Below are 12278 nucleotides of genomic sequence, written 5' to 3'. Positions count from 1 at the left end.
GCTCATTAGAGGTATATTTCTCTTTTGTAGGACCTGACTGTTCCACAGGCAGTGGGTAGTGTTAGTGAGGAAGAGCTGAACAAACTGAGTGTTGTGGATGATGATTCCTGGGAGTCCAAGCTTTTCCTGCTTTTTTGCACTTTGTTGGATCCTTTGCAGTTATGTTACTTGTTGGTGGGTAAAAATTAAGGCGTTGCGCCTAGTGTCACTTATTTGTGGCAGGTGTTCTCTTCCACTTTATGGTAGCTGCGGTTGTACCTCTTCGCTTCTGGCACACAGATTAGTTTGGTTTAAGACTGTACAAACGTGTACGACTTCTTGGTCTGAAATTAACTGTGTGGTGCTCTTCATTGTTTCGAGGTGAAGGCTGGATATGTTAAGAGGACTTGATGGTGCTTAGTGCCTTGTAGCGGTCGGTTGCCCATGCCTACTTTGATGGTATTCGTGTTACTTTTTGCCCGAATATCGGTTGTTAAGATGCTCTTTGAGAATTTGGGCACCAGCTTTCAGTAGTAGTTGCTTGGGTTCACTTCTTTAGAATCATAGGTTTTGTGATTGGTTAGCTCATCTGCGCAGCCTCATTTTTACAAATATTTTGGTCATGATATCTTCCAATTTTGGCCTATAGTTGACAATCTCCAAGAAATAGCTCGACAAGTGGTTGTTGCTGTCTGAATTTACATTGCTGGTAAAATCGTTCAATTTGCTCAAACGTTGCCGCAACCAGTAGACGTAGTTCATTTTTTGGGTGTGATGATGGCAATTCTTCGGTTTTTCCAGGTTAACTCTACTACTTGACCAAATCTTCTTCTTGCGACGGGAGTCCAGTGATGTGAGTTAACTGAAGGTAACCACTTAGTGGAAGACCATCCTTTTTCCATGGTTCCTTAGGAACGGGCTATACGAATATCGTTAGCACCACAATATTGGTAAATGTGGATTTTTCACCAACGAATATGAGCTTTATCCATCTGCGGTGACGTTGGATTAGTTGAAGAATGCCAATCGTGCACGTTTGATTAGCGTTGGTGGAACAATGGCCACAACAATCTATCACTGCGATGGCAACTAGTCATGTAGTGATGTGGGAAGTGCCGGGTTACATGACGGATTAATGCACTTAGGCGATGGAGTTGAAATGGACTGCTGAAAAGGACACTGCAATGAAGAAGGAGGTATTGCACTATGCGACATGAGAAGCAGGCACAAGAGCAAATCTTGATCTCTTCTTGGAATAATCACCAACATATTACTGCCTCATGCCGAGCAAAGTAGAATTGCAATTACCTCCATCATGACATGTGCCTATGCCTCAGGAAAGGCGAAAGTAATGCCAACCAACTGTTGACTCGTTGCCCAACATTCAAATCAACGCACGCCTGCACGCAGGTGTACGCGAACGTGTTCGCGATGTCAGCGTGCGGTTGTGCACATGGTGTGGGCATTCAAGACGACGTTTTCTCGAGGCCTTATCTCCTCATTACACTGGTGGATACTCACACAAGCTGACATCATTTCCTACGATCAGCATTAAAATATTGGCCAAATTAGGTGATTACGAGGGAAATTTGGCTAGATGTAACTTTTGCTGAAATCGCATTGGTGGTAAATCGCAACTGATGTGGCTTAAATGAAAGTCGGTGACCCAACGGTTGAAGAGTAATAATAGCTCAACGCTGACCAGCCGTGTGATGGCTTTTGTAAAAGAGCACTATTAGTGTTGGGTTTAACGAACGTAGTCAGGAAAGTTGAACAGCGGCGACAACTTTCACTAGTGCTAGTATGCGGAATGGCTGGCTTGAGTCCTGAAGCCTCATTTGTCAGCCATTACCATTTGCCAGAACGTGGGACTCTGGTGATTGGATGGAGCTAATATTGCTAGACCTACAAGCATAAAGTGATAGACACGCGTTGAAATGGAGTGGGAGTGAGCATCAGTTCAAGGCGAATGAAAGAAAAGCGGTGGCACTGTTGTGTTTTTGTAAAAAAATCAAAAGTTGTACTTTCCTTTTCATTCTCGAGATAAGCAGCGCTTTTTCTAACAAATTCGGTTGCAAGGGTTAGTTCACTTGTTGAATTAAACCTTAGTGGTACAAATGGTTGTTTTTAGCACAAGTATTGGCATCACCTGCAATGCAAAGACGGCTGAAATGGGCATAAATTATTTGAAATTGGCGAATGCCAGTCAAATTGGAATTGGAATCTATAATATATATGTATATATATGTATATTTGGCCTCTTTAAAATTGTAGGAGTGTAGTCAAGTATACAGGATACAAATGAAGCAAAATGTGGGAAAAGAGTGGTATCATATTGACTAGAGTAAATCAAAGCGAAGCCATTTGTAGCTAATCCATTGGTATAAATAAGTGTGCATCATGAAGGCAAGCCGGGAAGGCATTGTAAGTATGGAAAGATTGACACCTCCATTCTGATAACAGGGACTGCCCCGAAACGCCATTGGGCATGCATTTGTCAGCCTCAAACGACATCCGGCTCACTGCGTTTGCCGCAGGAACAATGGCCACAGGTTGGCACTCGCCGTGACACGTCTATTTACATTCATCGGGAACAAATTATGGGAAAAGGAGAGCATATTCCTATATACAATTCATTCATTCAATAATTGTTCCCCGCGATCCCCTTTTATGCGTATTTCAGCTCATCAGCGCTCTTGCCGATTGTTCACCAGTACGATAATTCATAGTGTCAGATGGTCGTGGCGGCTGTCCGACAACACGAGAACCCCACAATTCTGGACACTCGTTCTCCTTTAACGAAAAAGTGATTTAATCTCACTCTACCTTAACGAGAAATGAGAGCAATGAATGAAGAAGCGTGGACGATGAAGAATTGCTAGCAATGAAGTTGACGCATAGCCGAGCGATATGCCATGCAGAGTAGAATGGCAACTGTCTTCAACATGATCTATCCCCACGCCCTATGAGATGCTTATTGCGGATTGAAACCCGCCACCCACTGATTCCGCACTGAGCTTCGCCTCACTTTCAAAATGTCAAATGTCATGGGGTGGACGACTGTGAGGATTACACTCACCAAGACGAGACGCATGATAGAGTCGGTTGGTGTTTAATGTTGGCTCTTCTGTACAATTTGACATTTTCCAACAAATTATGAAAGTTCAATGCGTAACTATACATCGGGCGAATCTATTTTCCTTCTCAATAAATCCTTGAGAAAATTTCTCCATAATAGAATTTAAAACCTCTGTAAAATATCTTCTTAGACCGCCATGGTCATTTGCCCTAAAGTAAATTAGCAAATAAAGCTATTTCCTCAACGAAAAATGCCAACTGCATATGTGATACATTTCTGTAGTCAATTGGACAAGTGGAAGAACCGGCTGTTGGGGGTGCGTCACGTTTGTCTCCAACGTTTTCTGAACATGCAAGATTGCCGGTATTCAGACTGCTCCTTCTCATATTTTGCAGCCGTCATTGGATTTTGGTAATGCAAAATTTACTCGCTCAGACGCTCTGACATTTTAACCTAGTTCATATTCAGCGCACGCGTCTCAAATTTGCTTGGCCTCTCAAGACCTCCTTCAGGGTGTAATGGCAGTGTGGGTGGACGCGTGATCCACACACTCACCTCCAAGAGAGATGTGTAACAAAGCGAAGAACACCATACCCGTGCTGACAATGTTGGCAACCGGAGTGTTACTGATTTGCAGAGGAGAAGAAATCTTCAGGTTTGAAATAAAGCCTTGGTTGATCGGGATTTTGGCGTCAAACTACTTTATGTAGTAGTTGTTAAAGGCTTTTGTTGTTATGGACGGTCAAATTAGGAGATCCTTTCTTCATTTAAGATGCTCCAACTCCCATAAGTCACGGCGAAATAAAGGCCACTTTATTCACTTTAATGATGCACGAGTTTAGTTGTTACTTTGCTGTTTTATTTCTCGATTGTGGAATGCCTTGTTGTGATTAGCCTTAAAAATAGCGAAAATGAACCCATTGCTTCAATGTCACATGCTTGTGGCAGGTGTTATCCCTCATAATTCGCACTGTGGCGTGTTGACTGCAAAAGTCGGGGGATTCGGCGATTTTGACAAGGTTACGTTTTGAGTGGTGACCGTCTGCGGGAGTGAGTTTTGGCCGTAGATAAGGCGAAGCACTTGCAGCGTCTTTGTGGTTGCAGGACATTGAAGCATTCAGCATTGTCAACTTCTCAGGAGGTGGCAGTATCTCCAAGTTTGTCATTCCTTCCTAAAACACGTCCGTGCATACACCAAAAAGTGTGCCTTGCACATGAAGTGCATTATTGTCTGTGTGGAGATGACTAGAGAGGCTCTAATTCAATAACGATTTGCGAGGTGCGTTGATGATTGGAATGGAGACGAATGGACACACGCTGAATCCTTTTGCACTGAATCGCGAATTCGCCAGGCAGAACACCCTGATCCTTCCCTGCAACTCCACTGCATAAGCATCAGTCACAATGATGTGTCACCCTGCGTCTGTTGCTATCGAAAACGCGCCGTTCATTTACTTGTGTGTTGAGGGAAGGTAGAATGAGGGAGTGTAATCAGCACATATTTTGCATGCAGATGAGGTAGACTTGAAGATATCGTTTCCACTTTCTCGGTTTCTCCGTGGACAAACACATGTGGAACTCAAATTTGCTGTTCAGGGCGCAGAGAGTGAATCTTGGGTTTGTAAATTGTTTTATCGATGTTGCGAACGCATCACCTTGTATTCCTGGCAACACTCGAGTTGGCCTTTGCATCATTTTCTCATGACGTTATGATGGGTCAAATCCGTCCCTTATTTTTATTTAAAATATAGGCTGCCTTTTTTGTAAACGGAGATCTTGCGTGCTCTTGGAATGGCCGTTCTATAAGTAGATCCGAAAGGTCCTTTTGCCGTGAGTTTGCTTAGCATTAAATTGAGTCATAGGTAATGACTCAACGAATGTACCAGTCATGTCTTTCTCTACCCATTCAAGGTGACTTAACACAAGACACGCAGTCAGATCTGAGAGTATTCGTCGTGACCATCACACGAGATTACAAGGATGAAAATAGCACTTTTGAATGGTCTACTTCGCACAGCAAACTGATCATAACTGTAGATTGGATGCAGGAAGGTGAGTGAAGATCTCTCTGATAAAGCAGGACTGCTGTCTTTCTTTGCAATGGAGTTGCTTCATTACCTGAAGTAAAATTATGTCTTATCCAGAGGGAAGGGATTGTGTGATAGATGTAAAATGCATGGCGTTTTTTTCGAAGTTACTGAACATGTTGCATTGATTTAGGTGAATCGCCAGAAATTGCGCAATGCAAAGGTGAGTTCAAACGCATGCCTTTTCAACGATGAACATAATGCCAGACCATGCCACGTATTCCAGCATTAAGTTCTACTTTGTGTTTGCAATATACTCCAACATGCATGAAGTCCGTTAGAGTAGTCAGGAATATTTGATGCTGATGAGAGCTTAGTGAGCAATTTGGCAGTGAATATTTGCCGATCACGAACTTGTTGTGACTTTCAGAATACGAGGGTAAAAGGGGTAAGTAAAGAAAAACGTATCATGACCAAATTAGTGATGCAAAGTTGGCTACAAAAGCGGCATATAGCAAATGATGCAAAATGTATGCTCATCATGATGCATTTTACTGCCTCCATGTTGTACTGCACACATACATTCAGTGCTCAGTTCTGAGTCCAATCTATGCAAAGTGCATTGCCCCACGTCCCTTGCATTGCATATACACTGAAACATAGAAGGCTGTTCCATTTGCAAAATTGCCAAAAATGTGTGAAGTAGGTATACGTGAAGAATGAGGCGATGGTTGGCATGACACTCAATCGCCAGGTGATAGTACCGCCTGTACGGCAACAACAACCAACCGACAACCATCAAATAGACCATCATTAGATGTTGGCTCATGCTCAATTCGCAAACCGTCCGCTTTACATGGAGAGTAGCAACTTATATCTGCATTTTAGTAAACAACTTTGGCGAATTTGCAATTTGTTGGCAGAAGGGAAACTGCGTCCATTACAATCAAACGGCACATTTCAGCTGCCAATTTAATTCGCCGCATTTCGAATCGCAGTTTCATAATATTTACAAGCTAATGCGTTACTTTAGCTGCCACATTCCCGTGTGTGTTACAGTTGTTTCCAGCCCCAGCTACAACCTCCAAGTTTCATTTAATTTTCACTTTTGCAAGATATCCTGGTTCATGCTAGACCAGGCTTGCTTTACTAGTTTCACTTGATATATGCAACAAAAACGCCTTTTGTATTGATGAATTTAGAAAGCCACAATAAATACTTGCATTGCATTGAAGTTGACTTATTTCCTCCTTTCCTTTGACGATTGTGTGCAGCGACAACTTCCTCGGGTAAGTTGATTAGGCGATCATTTGCAATCACATTCACCATCCTAACACATTTCCTCAAATCAGCAAAATTCACTTGCCTAGTGTGCTGTAATTAGCTGACTAACCTCTCTCCTGATTTCCCTCTTCCAGGACGTGAAACGGCCTACACTTTGGAATGCAAGTTGTTTACCCACTTCGAAGCTGTGACGATATTGATAGCAAAGATGATAGTGATGATTTGTTGGGGGCTGAGTGCCTTCGATAACTATTTATTTTATTGGAGTCAGGTCACTGATAATTATCCACCACGTCCAAATTATGGTAACTCCTCTGATGGAGGAGGATTAGCACCCTTCTTTTCTCCATTTGTCTGCGGTTTGCCCACAGATCTATCTCCATTTGATTAAGGCGTTTAAACCGGTAATGTGGCGTGCCATAGGAGGGCCAAATAAAGTTAGACAATCTCACTTTTGACTTGATTAGCCTGCAAGCTGTCGCACTATTTGTTTTCATTTTAGTCGTGTTTGCACTGCTCTCGATGCAGATGCTCTTGAAGGGTTAACTAGTTGAAAGTATCAAAGAGTGAACAAACGAACATGCTAATGTAACGAAAGCCCGAGAGCCACACAGAATGTTGTGTGTTCCAACCTCTTCTGTGTTATTTTGCCACTTTTGATGCCTACTGACAATATTTTCCCATTACCTACTCCATTTCTTATGCCAATTCTGCTTGAATCCCGCACTAAAACCCCGAAATTATTCTTTGCCTTTATAAATAAATTTCATGTTGATTGAATTCTGCTTTCTCCTCCTTTTTCATTGTCGAACAAAGTTGTGAGTCGTTGCAGGCAATTTGCTCAAAGTAACCTATTTATGCCTTTCCGCGTCAAATCTAACTGAGCCGCCTGTACCTGTAACGAGTCAGTTGATGGACAAATAATTTGGCAGTAATATATTTTGAGCCCTTGAAATGATTAGGAAAATGGAAGCAACTTTACAGCTAAATATTATTTACGTCAGCACGAAGGTAGGTCGTGAATAAATTAAGTGATGCATAATTGCGACGAGTTTTTTCCAACCACATGCTCTTCTATTCCCTGAGCAAGTTTATGCAATGATACGTCTTCTGCTTCGCAGCACGGCATCAAGCCACTCTCCTTTCGTTTGTTTCAAATGCGCTTTTAATCATCGATGAGGTTCTAGTGATGGTGGGGAGATACTTCAACAAAATACCCAAGTCTGGACGCTGTCAGGTGGCGAGGTCACGTAAACACACAAAGATGACGACGTCGAATGATTGATGTGACTGTCCTTTCCACCGTCATGACAAGACCGGACGGCTTGGCCACTTGTGTCTAAGTGCCTTGCAGTTGACCTCAACTAACACCTTCTCTGTGTGCAGAAAGGAGCTGTGAGTGAGTGAGTGAACGTTCTCGTTTAATTTTAAAGTGGGTAATGGGCGATTGCTGAATGAAAGCAACACAGTGATTGCAAAGTATTCATTGGCTTGAAGCAGAGGAATGCATCTAATAATCTGTTAGTGGAAAGAATATGCGAGATGTGCTTTCGAAGGAGTGCATCTATTTTGGTAGTCAACATATATCGATACAGCAGGCGCATATTGTGACAACTCTACGGCACGAAGGGGGAATTTCGTAGGAAGAAGACTCACACTCATCACTACATCACACTCACTTCCTCACGGGTTGATATCCATACTCCGACAAAGCGAGCATAGCATCACTGATGGTCAAACAAATGCAAACAAACAAACCCATTAGCTGGTGTTGAAACCTCATTTAATCTTGCAGAGCAAGAAGAACATACACCCTAAAGTGGACAAGTTATTGTAGTCTATACCCTACAAGCAAAAGTCAACATACCTCTTTGTGAGATGTATCCAAAGAATCAGTAGCTTGGTATACAGCAGGCATCTGGAAGGAAGGCAACAAAGAATTGTTTCAGATTTAGCCCTAATAGGAAATCAGCTACCTGAATCTCGGAAATGCAAAATGCCTTTACTGATGGGGTTGAACAGCCTGGAACTGCCCCATTTACATCACTTAAAGTGGTAAAAACAGGTGAATTTTCTGCCAGGGATAAAACATAGTTCACTACTCTTGTAATTGAAATCAGCCCAAGTTAGATGAACGTAAATACAGCCTTAAAAGCCTTGAATTCACCTTGTCCTTGCCACTAGTCCGATCGAGGCTGCTGTCACTACTATGAAACTCGCGCTGAAGGTGATTGTGCATTCGGTTTTTGAGACATGGAAGAAGTGTACCTTCCTCTCCACTTGTGGCCGCTGCTGACTGGCTGTCATCAGAAGAAGTAGCCTGCAGTTGATTTACCAAATTACAGCAACAATTTGAATGTATCTCCTCATCCTTGCTACTATTCTCATCATCCGAGTCGCCGTAATTTGCAGCAAACCTAGTGTGAGGGATTGACCGAATTCCAGTGACGAAAAGCAGCGCAAGTAGAAAATGAGAAAGTGGAATCAAATAGAGCAGGTATGGAAAAGAAGAACACAGCATTTTGTCCTTAATGCTCTTTTCCTTCATGAGCAAAACTTATCTAGCCCCACACATTTGAACTTGTAAGCACGACTAGTAGCACAAAAGGGATGATCTTGATTGGTGCACTCCTTCAACACCACCACCACCATCACCACCATCACCACCACCACCACCAACAACAACAACAACAACAACAACAACAGCACAAAATCCGCATTTAAGACTATCGTAGGAGAAAGGCATCCACCCACTCTTTACAATGAGCATTAGAAAATAACGTACTAATTTGCGTTTAATTTAATTTAAGTTTAAATTAATTTTATTCAAACCTGAGGTGCTTGAGACAGTGCTGTTGAAGTTTCTCTCCCTAGATCGGGGTATCACTATCACAGTGAAATTTGTATCAGACATCTAAAGCAAAAATCGCTAATATTGTAGAATATCCTTACTGACCTGAGGGAAAGTTACACTTCTTCCCCCACTATCTACTCCTTAGCTATGCAATACAATTTACAATCTCATAAAAATGCACTATGAACGAATCATTCCACGGACATCATTCCTTTGCTGTGAGAGAACCGAATGGATTTGCGAAATGGAATTAACTTGACAGAATGTGAGCCAGTGTATGCAAATGACAAAGTGCCTGGCGTTTGATCGTGCACTGTGCTAAGTGGATTTGGCAAGGGCTAGCAAGAAGGTGGGACAAATCCTCGAAAGGATCTGCCTAAGGCATAGGAAAGGACATTAAGGATTGCTGACTCACGCATCCCTGATGATATCGAGCGAGCTCCTGAATGCACTCCTCAAGGCTCTCGTTGTCGCTGCTCCACGCCTTTTCGAACGGGCAGTAGTAGGATGGTCAACTGATCGCTTACTTCAACTGGACGCCTGTGGCAAGAACTCAAACAAAGCCAGTGTTGAATTGCTAACCTGAAAACCAATAAAACCAGAAATTGTCAACTGAAACAAAATGCATTTGTATTTATTACTCTGCAGCTTCAAAGCGAAACATTAAACGCACACAAGTGATATTTCCGAGAACTTCACTTTTTTTACTGCATTTGGCTTCAGTATTATTAGTCCTTAATCTGACTTACCACAAATTGTTTGTTGAAGCATTACAAGCCTTTCTCGAATGTACGAAATTCGGCAGAATGTAATGCTGATACCAGAAAGACTAAGATGCTGATGGCTTGGTCCAGTGACCATGCCATCAGGTGGAAATACAAGCTGTGGGACTGTGGTGGCCACTAAATTATGCCCAGGGTTTAAGAAACAATGAAAGCATTGCGTTATCCGCATTGTCCTGAGTCCTGTTGGAATTGAGAGCTTGAGGAGTATGGAAGAAATCACACCGATCAGTGATGTACAGATAATCTGACGGGAGGACAGCACTTGAGGACTAGAAAGCACTAGTGGTACAACGTGCACCCACACCGAACGGATGTGGTGCGCCTGGAGACTGAGTACTTTGATCCAGCTAAGTAGATGTTGCAGCAACGCGTTTCTGTTGTCCAGCGCTCTCGAAGATTGGAACCTGGGAGGTAAGAGAGTTGTATGAGCAGATGTTAGTGTGGTGGTATGAGGTGGTGCTGATGCGAATTCCACGCCTCCAGCTTGCAAGTCTTAATGTACTTGACGAATATAATAACATGTAGGCAGGTTTGTGCAGTATTGTCTGTAAGGCTAAGTGGAGGGAAAGAAACAGGAACCCGTGATCTGCTTAAGCGGCTTGAGTGCCACAATTTGTGATGATACCAGCAAGCGAAATTGCTCTGGAAGAGAAACGATCGCAGTTTTAAAATGGTGCCACAGGAGGAATTTACTTTACACTCACAGCAGTGGACCTGGTGGAACCAAGTCAAGTGCCAACATTAAGCTTGAAACTAACGAAGTAGTTCCTAAAGAACGGTTCACAGCATTGCCATTTGGTAACAGTGAAAGTGAGTGAGGGAAGAAATGGAGTGTTTTGACATGACTTACCATGACCATGGTGAGCAAGAGTAAATTTGCGAAGAAGAATATGAAGCAAGGAAGATGAAACCAATAGCACATATGATATAGCTGACCATCGTGGATTTTCTCTGAATTGTAAATGTTCTCTACGTTGGCAAGCGTTTCTGTAGAGAGTGGGCGTGAGGCCACACGTACTACGTCCACCCACTCCACCATCACGCCATAAGAAATAGCATTGGAGGCCAAGCATGGTGCAGACGTGGGTGTTAAATGAAATGAGGTCAATGTGGGATAATGTCTTGGCGAGTAAACTTGTTGCTAGTAAAATCTAAGTGCAGCTCCTAAGTGCGTGAAAGCACATTCTGTATACCATGAACTAGCATATTCCTAAGTCATTCAAGTCAGTTGTCTCGCACATGCAAAAGCAGTTTGTATAATTGAGAAAGCGACTAAAGGAGTTACAATTGTCGTTGAGAGATTAGCTGCGTTGGCAAATCGACGTGGAGGTGGGTAGGTGGGTGCGTTAGAAGGCACGGATATGGTTGATTAGAAGGAGCAAATTTGCCTCTCACATTTGAGTGAAATATGTCACCTCATCACCAGACGGCATTTTATGTCATGCATTTTGATGAAGAGGTTGTCTTAATTATTAAAATTCTCAAAGTGAATGAATGAAATGATGTAGGACATACATTGCCAGTACAAGGCTGCGCAGTGAAAGACCAAGCTTTGTCGGCAAATACCAAAGCGCTTAGTGAAGCAATTGATTCAAAAGAGCTTCTTCCAATCATCAATTCATTCCACCATGTGCTGCATCTTTGCCATTGCACTTTCCAAGCCACTGATATGATGTACCAAGAATCATTTGCTCTGCAATAGTAACAGCGCTCAATGGAGCAAAATTTTCTTTGCAGTCCTAGCCTGTGTGAGCAAGAAAGCGGCATCACATTTGTGTCAAATGAAGCGTGAGAAGGGCTCCAATGAAATTTGCCAGATGGAAAGGAGACTAGTATAAATGCACGGTAGACATCTACCAAGGCACAGAGAGAGATAATGTTGAAGATAATAGCGGTTGTGCTGTGTGTGTCATACTGCACGGGTATGTCTCCACCCCATCACTTGCACCTCCCCATTATTTGTTGTTTTCAGTTGTTCTCCATCAATTTTTGCATTCCTTCGCTAATGTATTGTTAATATGGGCAGGAGTAACAAGACATACTTTTCATTAAGGCGAACGCAGTCCAGAGCCGTGGGGCTCTCGGGTCGTTGGAACGCCATCAGGACGATCGAACACGATGACCTTTTTTTTTGATAAGCAATGGGTAAGCACACTAATTCGGTGAAGCTTACATGTATTTTTTAAAATGGAATTAAGAGAAACTATGTCTGGTGGAATAATTTACTTATCGGATTATATCTCCCGATTACAATAGAGTGCTTTATCTAG

General features: G+C 42.6%; 2 protein-coding genes across 2 annotated transcripts in view; one reads left to right on the top strand and one right to left on the bottom strand. All coding sequences in view use genetic code 11, as the record gives it.

The window, feature by feature from the left end:
- Nucleotides 1-2322, top strand: part of EGR_08236 (hypothetical protein) — a gene marked incomplete at both ends in the record, with an annotated part of 3538 nt that extends 1216 nt beyond the window's left edge. Inside the window, 2 exons of the mRNA XM_024497485.1 lie at nt 2089-2216; nt 2254-2322. Of these exons, the coding sequence (XP_024348080.1) occupies nt 2089-2216; nt 2254-2322 (197 nt within the window). The remainder of the gene's footprint in view (nt 1-2088; nt 2217-2253) is intronic.
- A 1244-nt stretch (nt 2323-3566) lies between these two features.
- EGR_08235 (hypothetical protein) lies at nt 3567-12109 on the bottom strand (the record flags this gene model as incomplete). The annotated part of the gene is made up of 8 exons (XM_024497484.1): nt 3567-3707; nt 3994-4230; nt 8237-8287; nt 8537-8786; nt 8973-9124; nt 9639-9707; nt 10229-10412; nt 12051-12109. The coding sequence occupies 8 exons, from the start codon at nt 12107-12109 to the stop codon at nt 3567-3569; spliced, it is 1143 nt and encodes a 380-aa protein (XP_024348079.1).
- Nucleotides 12110-12278: the final 169 nt, after the last annotated feature.

This window comes from Echinococcus granulosus (assembly GCF_000524195.1).
Source record: "Echinococcus granulosus chromosome Unknown EG_S00100, whole genome shotgun sequence".
Classification (NCBI taxonomy): domain Eukaryota; kingdom Metazoa; phylum Platyhelminthes; class Cestoda; order Cyclophyllidea; family Taeniidae; genus Echinococcus; species Echinococcus granulosus.
The sequence above is the reverse complement of the archived record's forward strand: the minus strand, read 5'-3'. Positions and strand labels throughout refer to the sequence as shown.